General features: G+C 34.8%; 2 protein-coding genes across 9 annotated transcripts; both read left to right on the forward strand.

Annotated features, from left to right (window-relative positions):
* Window positions 1-1,797: 1,797 nt before the first annotated feature.
* LOC111313938 (uncharacterized) lies at window positions 1,798-9,435 on the forward strand. Of its 4 annotated transcripts, none has more exons than XR_016332412.1 (9): window positions 1,798-2,970; window positions 3,274-3,462; window positions 3,771-3,863; window positions 3,973-4,155; window positions 4,240-4,342; window positions 4,456-4,632; window positions 5,212-7,631; window positions 7,945-8,786; window positions 8,972-9,435. XR_016332412.1 is itself a non-coding variant. In XM_022914824.2 (9 exons), the coding sequence occupies exons 1-9, from the start codon at window positions 2,731-2,733 to the stop codon at window positions 8,979-8,981; spliced, it is 4,017 nt and encodes a 1,338-aa protein (XP_022770559.2). In that variant the 5' UTR covers window positions 1,800-2,730; the 3' UTR covers window positions 8,982-9,435. The 4 variants fall into 4 exon arrangements, 3 of the variants coding, with proteins under 3 accessions (XP_022770559.2, XP_089608379.1, XP_089608380.1); XM_022914824.2 differs by having other exon boundaries at window positions 1,800-2,970; window positions 7,945-8,546; XM_089752253.1 differs by having other exon boundaries at window positions 1,839-2,970; window positions 7,945-8,546; window positions 8,969-9,435.
* A 4,501-nt stretch (window positions 9,436-13,936) lies between these two features.
* LOC111313939 (uncharacterized) lies at window positions 13,937-19,035 on the forward strand. 5 transcript variants are annotated; one of them, XM_022914826.2, is made up of 10 exons: window positions 13,937-14,386; window positions 14,548-14,616; window positions 15,223-15,349; window positions 15,551-15,706; window positions 15,853-15,958; window positions 16,205-16,387; window positions 16,978-17,137; window positions 17,657-17,982; window positions 18,270-18,347; window positions 18,702-19,035. In XM_022914826.2, exons 3-10 carry the CDS (start codon window positions 15,335-15,337, stop codon window positions 18,767-18,769), a joined length of 1,092 nt encoding a protein of 363 aa, XP_022770561.1. In that variant the 5' UTR covers window positions 13,937-14,386; window positions 14,548-14,616; window positions 15,223-15,334; the 3' UTR covers window positions 18,770-19,035. The 5 variants fall into 5 exon arrangements, with proteins under 5 accessions (XP_022770561.1, XP_089608383.1, XP_089608384.1 ...); XM_089752257.1 differs by having other exon boundaries at window positions 15,223-15,314; XM_089752258.1 differs by having other exon boundaries at window positions 14,551-14,616; window positions 15,223-15,314.
* The last annotated feature ends 1,600 nt before the right edge of the window (window positions 19,036-20,635 follow it).

A 20,635-nucleotide genomic window follows, 5' to 3' on the forward strand; every position in this document is an offset into this window, starting at 1 on the left:
TTTTATTTTATTAAATTTATTTATAATTTTTAAAATTTTAAATTATATTATTTTTAAATCATATTATGTATCATGTTACAAATTATTTATCCAAAACTTTCCGCCTTGAAATAGGGTTCGGATAATCTTCAAAAAAACATCATAGAAAAAGAGGTAGCGTCCAAATTTTTGTTCTATTGTTTCAGCGTTGAATACTTGCAAGGGAAACACATTACTCAGTTGGGCCAATTTTCACAGAGCATAAGAAAGGACAACCTTATCTCCACCAAACATTATTTCATTAGCATTATTTTGTCCACTGCAGATAAAGTTCTCATTGATGCCATGCAGATTCTCACCTCAGCTTTCTTTAAAAGTTTTTTTTTTTTTTTTTGGGGAGGGGGGGTAGAGACAAGAAAACAAAGACAAATCTCATTTGAACTCCAAGCCATTCCAAAAATGATAAAGAAAGAATGATAAAGCCATTTCATTCTCTGCAAAAAAGCTTTTTTTTTTTTTTTTCAAAAATGGTTCAAGCATTATCCATTGCATTGAATTCTAGGACCACTTTCGGCACAAATATGAATCAAAATTTAATGTTAAAATCCAACAAACAAAAGTAGCATCAATAAATGCAAGATTCCTAACGTGTTCGTTTGTAAATGGGTTTTCCACTTCCTGTCAGCCTTTGAACGTTCCAAGCTCGGCTTTCAGTACTCTTCAGCAGGATACTTAGCTATCAAGGTAACAATTTCACGATTCTCAGCTAATTTTGAGATTTGCAGTTGAATGGATAAGATCCAGGCTTTTTTCATTTGTTCTTTTTTTTTTTCTCGTTTTTTTGACTGGCTGCCTAAAGGAAAGTTCAAGTCAATTTCTAATATTCTATGTAGGATGCACCGTCCAAAACATTTTTAAAGATTAAAATTCCAGAAGAATGCTCTCGTCTTTTCTCCATAAATAAGTATCTGTCTTGTTTTCAGCCGTTTCCGTTTGTTTCTTTGTCACTTTTGACCATTCCAAAAGGTCATCAATTTGCATTTAAGATTGAAGTTAGAACAATAAATCAACGAGTAATTGTCACTAATAAAGATTGGACTGCTTGTATCCTGGTGGTCCAGAACTCGAGGACTCATACCAGGCACAGTCCAAAAACCTCAGCCGATCCAATCACATCATTTCTCGGACCACTGGGTCAGACTTCTCCAACTAATGGGCTCGTGTTTTTAATTGGTCCAGGTGTGGTCTCATTCTCACTTTCCCCTTAATTTTAGAAGTTTCAATATATTTCAGGCTTCGGCCCTGGCTTTTTCTTAAACCTGATTACCTGAATATTTCTACTTAAAGGGAGCAAGCTACAGAATTGGTGTCAGTACGTGAATTTGATTTGAAATATTTTCAAAATAAACCATGCATCAGATCATCCAAAGTTGCAGCAAGTAGGAGATCTAGACTTCCCCTTGTCAAAGTTCTCGTCTCCAACCCGAAGCTTTCTGTTCCTTTTTCTGTTAGTAATGCATCGATATGTTACGAACAACAGAGCACAAAAATTACATGGACAAGGCCACCAGAAAAGGGATAAACTATACCCAGATTCATAATAAAGACAACAAACAAGCTTATAATATACTACATACTTATTAGTACTATAATTCTTCTTCTGTCTTGCCTCTGTTCTTAGCAGAGAAAAAACAAAGTAATTTTAAGTTACTACGCGAACTAACGGGTATCTTAGCAGGCTGCACCTACCCAATTCTTTTGGGCCTAAAAGTTTAGGGCCTAACTGTTTCTTAAAAGGCCAGACCATTTAAAGGGAATGCAGAATTTTTTTAATTCATTTTTCTATTTTCCATTTATTTTTTCTCTTCTCTTTTTCTGGAAGTGACTATCATCCCCTTCCTCCGAATTAAAATTTCCATTAAAAAAACCCTCAAATGCACAAACCTCCTCACCGTTAAACAATTACTATATGACTCTATCACGCCTACATAATCCCTTATTCTTGTAACCAAACGCCTCCTTCTCTCTTTCCCACCCCGTCTTTCGTTTCTCGGTCTCTTACCACAAAAACGTAAAGAAGTAGTATTATTCTTTTTGATCCTCTACACCCTTCTCTCTTTTCACCATTTATGAATTTCTCCCCAATCTTTTCTTTACATTTGCTATTTCGTGCTTCTTTGCCTTTCTTTTTGATTCTCCAACACTTCCCAATTTCCAGGATCGGTGCAATTTCTATTTAGGGTTTTGAATAATCTCACCGCCCCATTGCTTCCTTTTTCTTTACCCTCTAGCGCTTCCTTCTCCCTTTTCTCTTTTCCTGTTTCATTTTTTTGAATTTCTAGGATTTTCTTATCCATTTCTTTAGATTTTCTTAATCGACTAGAAAAAAAGAAAAAATAACCTGCATATTTTTTTTCATCATTTTACCTGGGAAATTAATTGGAATATCCCCTTCATTTTGGCAGTATTTACTGCACTTGCCATATTATTACTTCAGAAACGTTAAATACAATCTAGGGTTCTAACCTGATTAATTAAAAAAATTAAAACTAATTTCAAAGTTCCTTTCTTTTTTTCAAGTCAATAGTTTTACCAACAAACCGTACATATTGAAAAACAATCCATTTTTTTCGGATTAGTTTTTTTTTTTATTTTTCTTAATTTGAAATATATTTTCTTTGTTTTTGGTTGCGCTGTGGCTTCTGGGAGAGTTGAGAAGGTTTTTAGGGAGGAAAAGTGGTTTAGGATTGCATGGGAGAGCATGAAGGGTGGGCGGCGCAGAGGCCACCGAGCGGCCTATTGCCGAACGGTTTGTTACCGAACGAAGCCTCCTCGGTGGTTCAGATAATTGACTCGGAACGATGGATGAAGGCTGAGGAAAGAACCGCTGACCTCATTGCCTGCATTCAGCCTGATGCACCCTCGGAAGGTCTCCGCAATGCCGTTGCTGATTATGTCCAGCGTCTCATCTCCAAATGCTTCCCTTGTCAGGTTCAATCAAATGCCACTCCATTATAATTTCTTTTCTTAGTGAATGCCATTATATGAAATTATACATGTTTAATTCTACATTTTTATTTTATATGTTAACGAAATGATTGAATATTTTATAAAAAATGTCGAGGATGGATAAGTGGTATTCGTATAGAGGATCAAAAGGTTCCAATGTCTACATTTCATGTTGAGTGGAGGAATGAATGTAACTTAGATTATATGAAGATGTAACTTTTCTGGACTGGCATATTGAGTTCATCAATTAATTTTAATGTGGAGTTGCTTACTTTTTGTTGACAGGTGTTTACTTTTGGGTCTGTGCCCCTCAAGACATATTTGCCTGATGGGGATATTGACTTAACGGCCTTTAGTAAGAAGCAAAATTTGAAGGATTCATGGGCTTATCAGGTTCGGGATATGCTGGAAAATGAAGAAGAAAATGAGAATGCTGAATTCCGAGTAAAAGAAGTTCAGTACATTCAGGCTGAGGTAAAGTCATAATGAAATGCATTTTCTACCTAATCATGTGGAATCTTTCTCAGGAGTCTCAGATTTTGTCTCTTATTGGAATCCCTTGTTTACCATTTGCCAGATTTCTTTGATTAAAATTTGAGCATTTGTGACACTTGCTGCGGTGCTGGGACTCCTTATGTTCAGTGTTATTCTTCCTATTTTTCACGTTACCTATAGAAATGTCTTGCATAGAACTAGTTGTAGAATACTTCTGCACATTTGCTCAATGTTGTTGTCTTCATTAATTCATTTTGATATTTTTGTTTCCTTCACATACATTTCAGGTGAAGATAATAAAATGTCTTGTAGAAAATATTGTGGTAGACATTTCATTTAATCAGCTTGGTGGATTATGTACCCTTTGTTTCCTTGAAGAGGTTAGTGATGCAAAACTTGCCACTGTGTATCTTTAGATTTATTTTTGGAATGATAGACCTTTTAGGAATTAATGTAAGTTTTAACCTAATTTAACATCCATTTGTGTAGGTTGATCGTTTGATAAATCAGAACCATTTGTTCAAACGTAGCATCATATTGATAAAAGCATGGTGTTATTATGAGAGCCGTATATTGGGTGCTCATCATGGACTTATCTCAACTTACGCCCTGGAAACCTTGGTTCTTTACATATTCCATGTTTTCAATAAGTCATTTTCTGGACCACTTGAGGTTGATATGTTTATCTTTCTATTTTCTTATGCTTTTTGCATTTGTCTGTACATCTGTCTGATTTTTTTTCCTTTTTGTGCATAGGTCCTGTTTCGGTTTCTTGAGTTCTTTAGCAAGTTTGATTGGGAAAATTTTTGTGTTAGCCTCTGGGGTCCCGTTCCAATTAGTTCACTGCCGGACATAACAGGTACTACCATTTCTGAGAAATCTAATACTAGGCTTTGAACAAGAAGCTTCTACTTACAGAATATTTGCCAATTTCCTAGTCTTAATTATATTGTTTGAAATACTTTTTCACAGCGGAACCTCCTCGACAAGATGGTGGAGAGTTGTTACTTTGCAAGTATTTTCTTGATACTTGCAGTTCAAGATATGCTGTTTGCCAAGAAAATCAGGGCCAACCCTTTGTTTGTAAACATTTCAATGTGATTGATCCTTTGCGTATAAATAACAATCTTGGACGTAGTGTTAGCAAAGGTAGTTACATCTCTAATTTTTTAGTGGTTATTCGTTGTACTCTTTTGCGGTTTCTCTCCATTTTGGGACTCCCCCCCCCCCCCCCCTTTATAGCAATTCTGTGTTTCCATTACCATTGCTGCATGCTTTTGTTGGTCATAAGTTTATATCCTGGGCATAACTATTTGATATATTTAAATGTCCTTTCTCTCTATCTTGTTCCTGTAAGAAATCCTTTTGAGTATATATTGCAATGAACTTTTTAGATTCACATGATTACAAACTTTTGAAAATATTGAACTTAAATTGGTAGAAAGCAAGGTGAAGAGACTGTAATTGGAGGGAAGAAAGGTGATTGCAAACAATTGGAATCTTACTTTTGTTTACTTCTGCACAGTTTTGGCACTTACTAGAAACTTATATGATTCAGCATGTCATGAATCAAAAATGTATACTATTCAATTTCTACTGTACAACTATGTAAATCTTTCTCACAGTTTTAATGCTTTTGCAATAGCTGAGTTGTCAATTTTTTGGTTCGCTGTACGCATTGCTAATGATAGGTTTTATTGTGCATAAAAATAATATACTATTCTCCAGGTAATTTCTTTAGGATACGCAGTGCATTTGCATTTGGGGCCAAAAAGTTGGAAAGATTACTTGATTGTCCCAAAGAGGACCTGTATTATGAAGTAAATCAATTCTTTATGAATACATGGGAAAGGCATGGCAGTGGCCAACGCCCTGATGCACCTAGGAATGATCTGTGGTGCTTGAGATTGTCAAATTCAGATCACACTCATGGATCCAAGAATGCCGGGAACAATTCAAGCAGCAAAGGAAATGATATCTCTTCAGGGCATGAAACTCAAGCTGAAGGAGCTCAAGGATCATTTGGTGTGTCTTCACAGCATGTTAATTATCCATCGGAAAACACAACTAAGATTAGTGATGTATCTACTGTTTCTCGTACTCAATGCCAAAAGAGTTATGGTAGCATTAGCAACTCAAAGACCTCTGATCAGGTTATACCTGATTCTAATTCCAATCAGAATGCGCATAATGATGCAGGTCAGAGAATTTCTAAAGTAGAGAATTTGGTGACTGATGTTCAAGGAAGATATCTTTTTGCAAGGACACGTTCTAGTCCTGAGCTTACTGAAACGTATGGGGAAGTTACTTCTCGAGGAAGGCGGAACGGAATGCCAGAGAGTGGGAAAACCCATATTGCTTCTATGAGGTCAGATAATAACAGGAGGAAGAATATGGAATCTGATATGACGGCAGGCCGAAATGTTAAAACTTCACCTATTAGGCATGCTTCAACCCGTCAAAGCATTGATGCTGCTGCTGATCCAAACAGTCTTCTAAATACTTACCAAGATGATTTAGGCTTGGGAACTATGGGTCAGAACTTTTCTTCAATTCCAGGTGCACAAGCAATGCATCAAGAAGAGCAAGATCTAGTGAACATGATGGCTTCTTTTACAGCTTATGGCTTTAATGGTCAGGTTCCTGTTCCACTAAATTTAGCTGCAGGTCACTTACCTTTTCCTATCCAATCTCTATCAATGGGATACAATCAGAGAAATTTGGGCAGAATTGTACCGACAAATATTCAAATGTTTCCACAAGGATTGGTCTCTTCTCCTTTGGCCCATTATTTTTCTGGCATTGGGTTATCCTCAAATGCAGAGGATCCAATTGAGCCCGGCAGTGAAAATTTTGGTTCCTTAGAAATGAACCCAGAGGAAATGGAACATGAGCTATGGCATGAACAAGATAGGGGCTCTAGTGGTGGCTTTGATCTGGATAATGGAAGTTTTGAAATGCTTCAGCCAGATGATAAGCAACAGTCAACTTTAGCTGGCTATAATTTTGTCGCTTCATCTAGGGTAGGCAGCTCTGGTAGTTCTACTGAAGTCCAACCGAAATTTACTAAAGAAACTCGGGGATCAAGTTGGGAAGATCATGTAGATGTTTGCCAATATCAAGATAACAGAGGTAATGATGTCTACTTTAATGAAAGAACTGCAAGTTCTAGATCCATGCCTGCTTCTCATACTAGTTCACACAGAAGTAAAACCTCCTCAGAGAGTTCTTGGGAAGGGTCTTCAGCAAAGGTCTCTAAGCCAGCTAGGGAGAAGCCGGGTAGGAAAACAGCTGCTTCTGTGCTTTCTTCTACTGCATGTGGGAAAGGTAAGAATGTATCTGAACATTCCTCTCTGGAAGATGACAATGGTAGAGACTGGAATCCACCATCAATAGTGGGCAATGAAATGGCAGAAAGAACTACTGGACCTCAACCAATTGGTTCTTTGCCTGTTTCAAGAATGCCTGGATTTGAGGCAGCTCAGACAAGTGGCTCGGATCCACTGATACCAATTGCTTCATTCCTTTTAGGTCCAGGTTCAGGGCAAAGAACTATTGATAATTCTGGAGTTCCTCCCTTGGCATTCACGATAACAGGGCCACCAGTTCCCTTTTTGTTGTGCCCTGTGTACAACATTCCAGCTGAAACTGGAACTCCAGATGCATCAACAAGCCCTTTTAGTTGGGATGAAGGTTCGGATAACAATGATTCTGGTCAAAATTTTGAATCATCCGAGGGATTTGATCGGTCTGAGGTGTTAAATACTTCTAGTTCTACAACAAAGGTTACATCTCTTGAGCCATTGGAGCGTAAATCTGACATTCTTAATGGTGACATTGCTAGCCACTGGCAAAACTTGCAGTATGGACGGTTTTGCCAAAATTCACGATATCCTCGACCTCTGATTTATCCTTCTCCTGTTGTGATGCCATCTGTCTATTTACAAGGTCATTCTGCATGGGATGGTCCCGGGGACCCTCTTTCATCCAACTTGAACCTCTTTTCTCAACTTATGAATTATGGGCCTCGTAATGTTCCTGTTACTCCACACCAATCTGTTTCAAATGGACCTGCCAGTGTATACCAACGGTATGTTGATGAAATGCCAAGACATCGCACTGGTACTGGGACATACCTGCCAAACCCTGTAAGTCACATATTGACAATCTGTAATGAGCTTTTATTACCTTACATTTCTGCTCTTCAATTTTGCATGATTTGGAGAGTAATGTTGGTTACATGGTCCTGTTTTTCCCATTCTCAATTCATTGGGTATTCACTGTTATAGTGGACAATCATTCGAAATGCAGTTTTATATTGGTCTAAGATACTATTAGATTAGTCTGTTTTCATCATTTTTTGAAGTGATATTAACGTTGTTTAGTTTCCATTTCTGTGACATTTAACCTTGAGAACCATAGGCTTCAATAAATTTTTTATGTGATTTTTTTTTACTGCAGAAAGTTTCATCGAGAGAACGCCATTCTGCAAATATGAGGAGGGGAAAATACAATTATGATAGAAATGACCACCATGGCAATAGGGAAGGGAGCTGGAATGCCAATTCAAAGTCGCGAGCTGCTGGGCGCAGCCATAGTCGCCATCAAAATGAAAAATCAAGGTTAACATTTGACCAATTGGCAGCTGTTGCTGGTGAGAGCAGAGCTGAGAGGCCTTGGTTATCACATAGACATGATTCATTTACTTCATCCCAGTCTCATAATGAACCAGTCCCCTCAAGCTGTTCGCAAAATAGTTCTGCCAGCACGTCATATGGCATTTACCCACTGCCAGCCATGAACCCTAACGGGTTGTCATCTAATGGACCTACCATTCCGTCTGTTGTCATGCTGTATCCCTATGATCATAATTCTGGTTATGGTTCCCCTGCTGAACAGCTTGAGTTTGGCTCTCTTGGACCAGTGGGTTTGTCAGGCATGAATGAAGTATCACAGCTAAGTGATGGAAGCAGCTCAGGTGGGGTATTTGAGGAGCAAAGGTTTCATGGTACCTCTGCTCAACATTCTTCACCAGACCAGCCGCCTTCACCCCACCTGCAAAGGTAATTTGTCTTCTTGTTTGTCTGAGGTAGTTTCTTTACAAGACTTACTGAAAGCAGTTGGCCTGGAAAGTACCCTGCATGTTGAGTTAATTTGTCCAACTGCCTTTGCTGGTCTAACAATAGAGTTGATGGTGTAGTAATTTCTATGACCCAACTTGAATGAGCTGTGTGGAAATTGCTGCCTGCTCCCCCATCATCCCACCCTGACATAACCTTCTGCTGGTGATTCTCACATTTCTGGTGGGTTGTCTTTCAGTCCTAAACCATGAGTCTGTGACTAGCGGTTATATCATATATGGCAACTAAATTGAATTTAAAATTGGATCACAACTCTCTTTTTTAAGTTTATACCTTTAATATTCTGATTTCATTCCCTTTGTTGCAATCGGATTGTTTTATGATGCCCTCATTTATTATCTTAGCAGGGGATTTTGATTTTATTGCCAGTTCAGTGGCTAAGAAGAATCACAATTGAAAGATGAGGATTCTCCATCCCATGCTTTTCCATCTGAGGGAAGAAGAAATGATGGTGGGAGAACCTATAATGAGAAACCCTCCCCTTACCAGGCGTTTTTGTTCTCATCATCTTACTCATGAAAGCAGGAATTGGGTTTTCTGATTCTATGATTCTTAATGGTTTTCTCACAAGATGGCCACCCATGCTTCTTGGCTTGTGCTTGTATGTACACTATGAATAATGGTGAAAGGAAAACAGGACTCGGAGGTTAGAGTTTAAATTTAGGATTCTACACATTGTAACTGAAATAGGAGCTCGTTAGGATTACATCTAATTTCTATATCATGTTATAAACTACAAGGATTAGGATTCTTTCCCACAATGTTATAGGGTTTTTCATTATTGATTTCATGATTTCAGTCTTCTAGCTCATTTTTTTTAACTTTCTTGTTGAAAGTTACCTGTGTATTGATTACATTTCCATGGTAAAAAAAAAAAAAACGAGTCGAGTATAATTTATCATTTTTCAGAAACAGAAACTAGATGTGTTCATGGTTGTGATGACTTCATATTCTTCGTCTTCTAATTCACTACCTAACAGTTTACTGAACCGGATTTCCAAAATGACCGTAATGGTGAGTAGGGTTTTCGAAGGGTTTAAAGTTTGAATGACACGGGGATAGGATTCTAGACTTAACTTTTGTCAGTTGAAAAGGAAGAAAATTTTCGCACAGTACCTGGCCCATTTGCCCAAAAAATCTGACTGATGTGGGCTGAAAAAAAAGAAAGTTTTTCCCTATTGTAAGATAGGTTCAATGAATATCAGAATATGAGTTTGACGTTCCATCGTACCATCAATTCGTTTGTAATTTTGTTGTGTATAGTGTACATAAAAATAATCTAAAACAAGGAAACAAAAAATCAAACATTGATATTGAAGACAAATATAATTGGAAATAAATTTTATTTATTTTCCAGGCCTTTCTATACCAAACGGAGCGAGCAAGCAAGAAGAAAAAATCGACACCGTCACATCGTTGATCGGAATATAAATTTGGAAGAAGCTAGGCGGCAAGGCAAAGGCTTATTTGCTTGCCGGGTTTCTGTCCCTTGTTTAGACACAAAAGAATTTTTAGTGGCTCAAAATAATGAAAGTGTTTTCAAAGTGTGGACAAATGTATGAAAGAAGAAATATAGTTGGTGAAAGCCGATAGAAAGTGGTCCTGCTCCCAATAATTCCCATAATGAGTTTAAACAATGTGTTGGCCCATCTCATGCATGTTTTGTTTGCTCATTCTTTCATTCCTTTATGTTGTATATGCTAATTAGGAAAAATTGCTCAAAATAAAACTCGCTTAATCTTTCAATATTTCTTTATGTTAACGTGTCATGGAATGTGTAATGTAATAATCAAGTGGGGCACAGGGAATTTTTTGTGGTTTTGTGTAAAATGAAAACTACGGTCGTTGGTCGATTTTCTCTCTCTCTTTTTTTTTTTTTTTTCTTTCTTTTATGTTCCTTTTGTGCTGTTTGACATAACCAAAGGGTTGCTATGAAAGACCTTTGGAGGGCTTGGAAGATGAGAGTTGAGACACCACACGATCCAAAATAAATCCGACATATATGAATAAGAATATATATGATGCTTGAAAATGAATTGATGGTTCATCTGTAACATCCATATGCTGCATGCAGCCGACAATTCCTGACCTTCTCCCCTTTTTTGGTGGACTCTATTTTTCTATGGAGATTGAGACAAAAATGTTTGCCTACTGAAGCCATTTATATTATCAATTTACCATTCCTACATAACCTCTTTGCTATCAACCAATGAACAATAATTGAAAAGGAAGTTATTGTGGCCCAAACTTGTTAGTTAAATTTTGGAGTCATTAGTTTGTTTGGATATGACAGTGTAGGGGGCATCGGGTTTTGCCCGTTCGTTTTAATATGAATTAGTTCATGATAATCCACCACCACCATCGTCACTAAAACGTACGGTAACCGTTGTCATCATCATCACGATGTTAATGATATATCTTCATTACAAAAAACTGATTGATAGATGTTGCAAAAAAGTTTGAAGTAAGAGAGAGCATTATTGCTCAGAGTTTACTCGATCGGAAAAGCCAAATTACAAGTTACCAACACAATCACGAAAAACCTTGAATTGACATTGATTGGTATTTCATACTGGAAATTTCATGTTTATCAACAGAAATAGAAAGCACCGGACGACAAATTCTCAAATCACAACCAGAATTTTTTTTTTTTTTTTGAAATCAACGTTTCCCCAAACATGATGCTACTGCCCGTTGGTATTTGTCACCCGGCAAATACACTCTTTTGGAACTGTGAGTGCTGAGTGGGTCAAGGCTTGGAGATTTGTATGGGAAGAGGGGCCGCGGGGGTGGGGGGACATGTCAGTCAAGTGACTGGATTTGCAAATGGGACCGAACCAGTTGAAAGGGAAACTTAATTTCAGTCAAGACGATGGCGCCAAATGTCAGGACAGCAACCTTAGCCGGAATTTTGAAAGTCGTACCTTTTATCCCTCCCCGGCCCTTAAAACCACCCCAAATCCCAAGGCAATAAACGGCCACATATCGCCACGCTCCGCCTCTACCTTTTTGACATGTGTAATTCCATAGCCGGAGTATGTGTGATGCACTATTATTGGTTGGTGTGTGTAAGAAAACAAAAGCCGTCACATGTGTCGGTTTTATTGGTTTCTTTCTCTTCCGTCTTTACAATGCTAATGACTTGGAAAATGTTATCCTTTCTGAGTAATGATTCATTGGTTAGTGCCTGATTACCTTTTGCCTTTAACTTATACCACATGTATCTGCACGCTTGGCTCGTGATGGCTCACGAGCCAGCTTCCAAGTATTAATATATACATATATAAAAATATCTTGCATAATATTTCAAATTTTTTTATATTAAAAGAACAAAAATACATCTTTCTTTATTTTGATCTTGAAAAAGAAAAAATCTGTGTCTTCTAGTAAATGATTTGCTACTCGAACTTAGATTGAATAATAAGCCTAAGGTTAAATTTACGTTTAAATTTTAAATTTAATCGTAGAATTCTTTTTTGTTATTAACATAAAATTATTTACTAATTCAAAAAAATGTTAATAAGTGAATAATGATATTGATGAAAATAATATTTGAAAATTTTGAAAATTTATTTTTTATTGATTATGATAAAATAATACATTAAACTTTTTAAAATTAATATTTAATTAATATTTAATGTTTTAATAAATATCGGTTAACCTGACCCATTAAAAAACGTTGAAGTTTATCATTGAAAAATATTTTTAAAGTTGGATCTCAACTATAATTGTGGGGTGTGGTCCTAGGCTCCTAGCCAGCCACTTCTAAGTGGCAATAATATCTAGGAGTATGAGATCTCATTTCATGATCACGGATCGGCTTGATGGGCAAATGAAGATTTCCAGGGCATGGACCACGTTTCTAGTGGGCCTCCTGTACACGTTAAAGAAAATATATATGCATATCTGATTTCCATGGCGGGCATCATGCCATCATGTTATGTAGGCCAGGAATACCAATAAAACAACAATCAACAACTTGAATTGCATTACAGCATTCCTTGTCGTTTTCTTAGGTCCCTTAATGAAGAAGGCCGAACCCACTCCACCTTACATTTTTTTTTCTCGTTTCTTCTTTTGTTCTCCCACTTTTCCATATTCCTTATGTCTATACCTGAATTTTTATTTTTATTTTAACTAGTTTAAAAATCTTGTTATGCTCATAACAAGCAGAATCAATTACTGAAATTTTGGTTACGTTGGTTCCATTATTCATATAATGTAAATAAAAATTAAATTTTAGATTTGTTTTGATGTAAAAAATGTTATTTGAAAGTTTTTTATATTAAAAAATTACGAATAAAATTCAATTTGTAAGAACTAAAAATATCCAAATACTTTCAAATTAAATATTTTGAGTATATACATATATACTTGACCAATTATTTTTTATTTTTTATATAAAAATCTTAATTAAAGGATAAAAAATTTATAAATATTTAAATTTGAATTTTAAATTTATTAAATGTTATTTTTTTAAAATGATTATATAAATTAATTAAATTAAAATTTAAAATTATTATTTTTAAATTTTGATACAATAATTGAATTGCACAATATTAAATTATATGATAGTTATTCTCAAGCAATTTTACTTATCCCCCATCAACATGTCAATTTGGTTATTTCATTTTAAACATAGCAATATGTTAGTAATATATTAATAAATAAATTTGTATTTGATATATTATTAAAGTATATATGCAGTCAATAAATTAAATGATATTATTTTATTAATGAATAAATATTAATTTTAAAATAAATATATAAATATTTTTATATTTATTTATTAATAAAATAATATTATCTTATTTACATAATTAATAATATTATATTATTTAATTTATTAATAAAATATAAAATTTATATACAAACAATACATTAAATATAAATATTTATATATATATATATAAGTATTTCTCTATCGCAAATTTACTTGGGATTACCTTTAGTTTGATTTTAAAAAATTAAAATCCATCAAACTAAACAACAATAATTTAAATCACACAAAAATACGTTGTTTGTCATAAAGATGCTCAAATCACGACAGCCTCGTGAACCGTGATAAGTAAACATCATCCGCCCAAAGCCGAAGCTTAAGCCGTTGAAGCCGTGTCGGAATTTCAAAAGGCATCTTGTATTTTATCAAATCTATAAATATTTAAGATTAAAAAAAAAATGTAAATATTTTATATATTTTTTCTATTTCTCTTTTTTTCTCTTTTGTTCCAACCGTCATTTTCTCCCCAATTTGACGCTTTTTGTTACCAGAAAATCAAACCTATAAAAAATCAAAGAAAAACTCACCCATCGCTCGGTGAGATTTTTTTCCCCCAATTTTTTCTTCTCTGGTTTCTCTGCAATCTCCATTCCTTTCCACTTTAGGTTTAAACTTTCAACAACAACAACTACAACAACAACAATAATGCCATGATAAACCCTAAATTCAAAAAGGAAATTTCCAGTTTTTCCTCTTTATTTCGCTGTAAATATCTTTCAAAAGCCTTTCTCAAAATATCTATCAACTCCTAAGCGTTTGCATTTCACCGTCAATCGAGAATCTTCCATCAATAATCCTTCAAGTTACAGTTAAAGCAACTCTTCTGAACGTGTAACTGTTTCGTACAGTAAAATTTTCGGAGCAAATTTTTTTTTTTTTGTATTTCTTAAATCTTAAGTTCGGATCTCTAAATTTGTCGAAATAAAAAGTTTGAATTTCTTTGTTTTCGCGTGCTTTCAAGTTCGGCAACTTTGGTTGTAAGGTAAATTTTGCTAGATCTTTATTTATTTATTTCTTTTTTTTTAGTATTGCTAGCCTACTTAATTATACTTGTTTACTGTAGCTTAATGCCATAAAAAATTTCCAGAAATTTCGTTTTTATTTACTGAAATTGACTGTATTTTGCTTGCTGTTTTGAGCTAGAAGGGGAACAAAAGGGGAAAGTCTGCTTTGAAAAAGCTACGAAGGACTTTCAAAATGATAGCCAGAAAGGTCTTTCTTTTTAGCAAAAACAAGATGGAATGTGCAGATTGTGACTTTGCAAAGTTTATGTAATTATTTTAGATCTGTTTGATTGGATTAAAAAGCTGGACTTCTTTGCTTCTTATTTTTCTTTTTTGGGTAAAATGTGGACTTCATTTTCTTGTCGAAATTTTGCATTTGAAAATCGAAAAGTATCACGAGAAAATTCGAGAGGAAGCAAAGGATTTTAATTGTTAATAATGTTTTCTAAGTAACGAAACACTGATTGGTTCTTTTTGTCGACTTTTTTGGTTTGTGAATTCGAAGTAGTTAGTAGAATACTTTTTGTAAGTTGTTTTGGTGTTAATATTATATAACCTGATGATTGATTTGAGCAAAATGGTCACTTTCGCCTAAGAATGAGTAAAATTTTTTAGGAGAATGGCTAAACATGGCATATTTCTTTGTTTTGCCAAAAGATTCTTAACTCAGTAATTGGTGGCATTTGGGGTATTCTTGTTTCATTATGAACATAGCTCTTGTTTTTATCTGCTAAAATTTATAACAGTTAGTCAGTAGCAGTTCTCTTCACGGTGCTTTTGGCTCACGGCCTCATGTTTGTAAATTTCTTCCCAGGTTGGACGTGATTTACTTAGATGCCAACATTTCAATGTTGGTGAATTATGTGACCTTAGCTGGGAGTGTCTGAGCTGAGCAAAGAGATGCAGGTAGTTGGCTTTCAGTTGGAATGAGGAACTTACAGGTGTTTTTCTATATAAATAAGTAATCATATATAAAAAAATTGCTCTATTCGGTGTCAGCTAAGTAGTCGTTGCATCAAGTTGGAGGTGGTCGTAACTCCAAAAGTAACATATAGAAGAACTGTTTACAGCCTTTTTGTGCATTACTCTGCTTATTATTTCTTCCATATACTTACTTGACAATAAATTTTATTCGATTATAGAACACACAAGATATAAAACCCTCAACTCAAGCTTCACATGAACCAAAAACAGAACAGCAGAACAATCAAACGGCAGATGACCCCTTAGCAGACTCTGGCTCTTTATCTGCTTCAAGCAATGATAGCCGAAAAGTTTCACGGCAAGATATTGAACTTGTAAGAAACTGATCCTTTTTTATACTTCATATATTTCTCTTTTTTTTTTTTTTTAATTTCTTACCATGATGTTTGATGCTAGAGGGAGTTTCATTTATCCGCTTTTTAATAAGTGATTCACAATTTATGTAAACTGGCTGTTGCAGGTCCAGAATTTAATTGAACGATGTTTACAACTATACATGAATAAAGACGAGGTTGTCAAAACCCTCTTGACTCGAGCAAGAATAGACCCTGGATTCACAACTTTAGGTATGCTTTCTGAAATCTCTGTCAGTCTGCTTACGTGATTTTGTTATTCGAATTTTCAATAAAATGCATTGAATATTCCTGTGATAAAGTGGAACATGTCATAAAAGCAAAATAAAAACCAATCTACTGCAATGATATCTTTGAATTAGTTAAATCTTAGCCACCAATCAAGTATATTTCTAGTTTAACAGTGATAGAATTGGGAAACTTACTCTGGTGTGCTCTTTACTGTTCTTGTTTATTCAGTATGGCAGAAGCTGGAAGAGGAAAATGCTGATTTTTTCAGGGCATATTATATAAGGCTGAAATTGAAGAAGCAAATCCTTTTATTTAACCATTTGCTTGAGCATCAATATCATCTGATGAAATATCCTGTGCCTCCAAAGGTTCCTCTGGCCCCAATACAAAATGGGATTCATCCCATGCCTGGTAAGTTCTGACTAAATAAATAATGGAAGCTAGTCTCCATTATTTAGTTACATTATATTGATTATGGTTTTAAGTTAGACATGGTGATGCTTTCATTGCTGACCTAATCATCAGGATCAGCTTGGAATGGCCAAAATTTGCTAAGAAATTTTAAGAGTATTAGCATTGCTATAGAATTGTTTTTTTGAACTGGATAAATATCTGGGATTGTACTGTGCATCACATAATACTAATAATTTTAAAATTGGATGATCACATTCCTTTTTTCAAATTTACAACATAAGGAAAAGGATCCCTGTGTTTTGAACACTTGTAGAGAATGGTTTGTAAATTCACTTGATATGCTGTCTTTGTAGCTGTTTGTTTGACTACTTTCAGTTTAGTAAGTTTGCAGTTCTTTTCTCTATTGAGAGAAGAGAAGAACTGGTGAGAGGGATGGGGCACTAAAACCATATCACAACTTTCCTTTGGGATCAGTATCTGTGAAATATACTCTGAGGCAGAAAGTTTATTGTAGGAGTTCTGATTATTTGGTTTTCATGTTTATAGTCACTATCATGGTTATTCAATACCACTTCTTTGCAGTGCAGTTAACAACTTGCCAATGGGATACCCTGTGCTGCAGCAACCTCCAATTCCAGCTGCAGGGCAGCCTCATCTTGACTCCATGGATATATCAAGCTGTCATGTGGTCAATGGAGTCCCTGTACCCAGCAATTTTCAACCTATGCGGATGAATTCTGGGAATGAGTGAGAACTTAATTATCTTCATTTCTATATATTATTAATTGCTTATTAAACTTACAAATATTTACTTACTGATAATTGTGAAGATGCTTTTCTTTGTTATTTTCATGATCTAATCCTATAAATTATGCTATTTCTTTCAAGATAGCTTGCCTAATTAACCATTTACTACTTGCAACGTAATTATGTGCTGCTTTCTTTCTCCTTTTTTTTGGTTGAAATCTTCTGGAACTGCTTGATAAGATTTGCTGCACATGCATGAATGCTTTAAGGTTATATTACACTATTGTACACCATGTTCAATTAAACTGTTGTCATAAACTCTTTTTGGTTAGCTACATGAATAATTTTTAAAACCACATTCTTAAAGAATGTTTAGGTGTTAAGTCCTTGTCACATTATATCTAGCTTTACCCCTCTTTGTTATGCTTTTTTTTTTGGCTTTTATAATTTTTTATTTCTGTCAAGTATTTTGTTACGGAGAAGTTAAGCTAATGGTAACTGCTTTTCTTCTTATTCTAGCATGGTGATGGACAACAATGTCACTGATGTAACACCTGCGGTTCCTCCAACCACTACCATGTCATCTATGTCAGAGTTGCCTGTGAGCCCTACATCAGTGGCATCCAGTGGGAATTATCCTTTCACTGCATCAGACATGTCAGGGATGGGAGTAGACACGTCAGCACTTGATTCAGCCTTTACAACAGATGTGGCAAGTTCAGTAGGATTGCAGCTGGGACCTGATAATGGAGCTGGGAGTACTAGAGATTCCCTTAGATCACTTGATCAGATTCAGTGGAATTTCAGTCTCACAGATCTGACAGCAGACTTGTCAAACTTGGGAGGTAAGTTGTTACTATGAGACCCACACTAAGATATCCAGTTAAAAATTTTCATTTTTGTTGTTTGTTATCTCTCTCTCTCTCTATCATACACACACACATTTGAAGACTCATGCCTTTGTATTTGCTTTTCAATCTTCTGCTCTTAATAATTTGTGCATTGCTCCATTATTGGTCTAGGAAACCCTTATTCCAGGAACCTGGCATGTTTGTTATTTTATCATTCTTTTCTATTGTTCTTCTTTTATGGAGCTCATTCTCATAAAGTGTGGTCCTTGGAATTGCTACAGATTTAGGAGCCCTTGAGAATTACCCTGGCTCTCCTTTTCTTCCCTCAGATTCAGAAATTTTGGAGCAAGAGGATATAGGTAATGAGGTTGCATAATACTATTTACCTTGATGCCTATTTTGAATCATTAGAGGATGTTGATGTAGCTTAGAAAGTTAGAAACATTGTGATATCCATTCTATTTATTAACAGAAGTGGGATGCTTTAACTGGCATGAAGTATGATTTTACCAGACCTTTCATGCACTTGTTATGGTTGAATTTATATCCATGTGCAATTAAAATCTCCATTTAGGGCTTGTGAATTCTAGTGGTAAGTGGGCAAATGGCATCCATGTGACATTTTGAAATACTCAGCTTGTTGACATTTATGCCATTCATATATACTTGTATCTGTGTGTTTACCCTACACTGATAGATCTCACTTGTTTCAGTGGAGGAATTTTTTGTTGATTCTGTCCCTGGACAGTCATGCTCTCCGTCTGATGAAGAGGGATCCTAGACCAAGGTGAGTGCTGTACCTTATCTTTGTAAAATTGTTAGGATAGAATAGAGTTAGATCAATAAGAACATCATTTGACATTTATCCAGTAGGCATTTTGAATTTTTAACAAATTTGAACATTTCGGCAGTGTAATTTTATCTTGATCAATCAATAGCAATCAACAAACAGGGAAGTAGCCAACTTCTCCTCAGTTGTAATTTTTCAGATTGTGGATACGAGTCTTTTAATGTTACTTGGAGAACCTGAGGACCGTTTGTTCTTAATCTTTTGTTTTGTTTAAAATGAGGAAATCACTGCAATCTTTTCCCATCCTACCTGACTTTGTGATGAGGCAATCGATTGAGCTTCCATTCTGAAAATGGAATAAATTCTGTTATGACAGTAGGAGTATTTAAATGGTTTGCTTAGCATCGGGGACAGGGCATGCCTCGTTAAACTGTTGAATACCCAACTGACCCTGCACTGATAGTGAATTTCACATCACAAGTGGATGTGGCATCCACATGAATGTTAGGGGAAAAAGCATTGCAATGGGAGTATTGTTTACTTTCTTTACTGTGAGTTGATGATTTACCATAATACCTACTGAGCTGCAGCATATGCAATTACATCCTCAAACCAGAAGTTCATTTTTGGAAACTTTGCATTATCAGGTCATCTAGTTTAGAAAGTCGAGCTGTCAAATTTCATTTGTTTGGTGTTGTGGTAATGTTAGTTCCTCGTGACTTTTAGTGGATTCATCTAGAGTGTCAGTTGCTTTGCTCGTGATTAGTTTCTGGAACGACGACTGTGTCCTGACCAAAAAATTATCATTAAGAGACTAGAATTTAGCAGCATCAGCATGAATGAATATAAAACTCAAAGATGGCATTAGAAAAAAAAAAGGTATGGATTAAAGCCCACGAGGCCTACAACTGTTGAGCATATTCATTTCTTGAAAGTACAACTTTGAATGGAACGGACAAGATAAAAGGGTCAAAATAGTCTCTAAATTAAAATTTAATAATTATTTATTTTTATTATTTGAGTTTTTATCAGCGAAAAAATGTTAATTATTTTTGTTTAATTGAAAGTTTAATTGAGTGAAAATATATGTATAAAGATTTAATTAGGTCGAAATAAATTTTAAGTATTTAATTGATTTGAAATAATAAATAAAAAATTTAATTAATTATAATAAAATAGTAAATATTTAATTAATAAATTTTTTTTTATTCGATGAATTTTTAGACTCTAAAACCATAACAATCTAACAATAACAAAAACAAATATAATTAACGTCGTCTCGTCCCCATCGAAGCAAAGGGTACTATATTTTTAATGTGGGGCTCTTGTAGCGAAGGAAATGAGTGAGACAACTCTGACGCGTTAATACGCAAAATGTGACTCGTTGTACGGAACATTCCTCAACCATTTGTTCCGATCGGTGTCATAAAGTAATCCTACCATTATTTTGACTTGGTTGTCTTAAAATCCTCATTATTTGTTTTAAAAATTTTCTTTTCGATTGTTATTTATAATTATATCCGTAGTCGTCTTGTCTGACCAATGTTAGAAAAACATGAATGAGAAACTTCTCCCTTCACTTGTTGAAAAATTAAAAATTTTTTAAGTTTATTTCTTTCACGGCATCATCTTTAAAAAATAATTTTTAATAAAGTTAAATTTTAAATTTTAATACATATAATTTTTTAATTTTAAATTATGACTTTTTTATATAAAAAAACTAATATTTTTTAAATTACATGAATCATCGTAAGTACTAAATTATATAATTTGAATGAAAATTTTTTATGTTAAAATTGAGTTGAAATTAATGATTTTTTTTTCACGTGACATAAAGAATGGTGGAAACTAGAAAGT

The sequence above is a fragment of the Durio zibethinus genome, chromosome 23, assembly GCF_047325235.1.
Source record: "Durio zibethinus cultivar Kanyao isolate XHJ-2024 chromosome 23, ASM4732523v1, whole genome shotgun sequence".
In the NCBI taxonomy this organism is placed as follows: domain Eukaryota; kingdom Viridiplantae; phylum Streptophyta; class Magnoliopsida; order Malvales; family Malvaceae; genus Durio; species Durio zibethinus.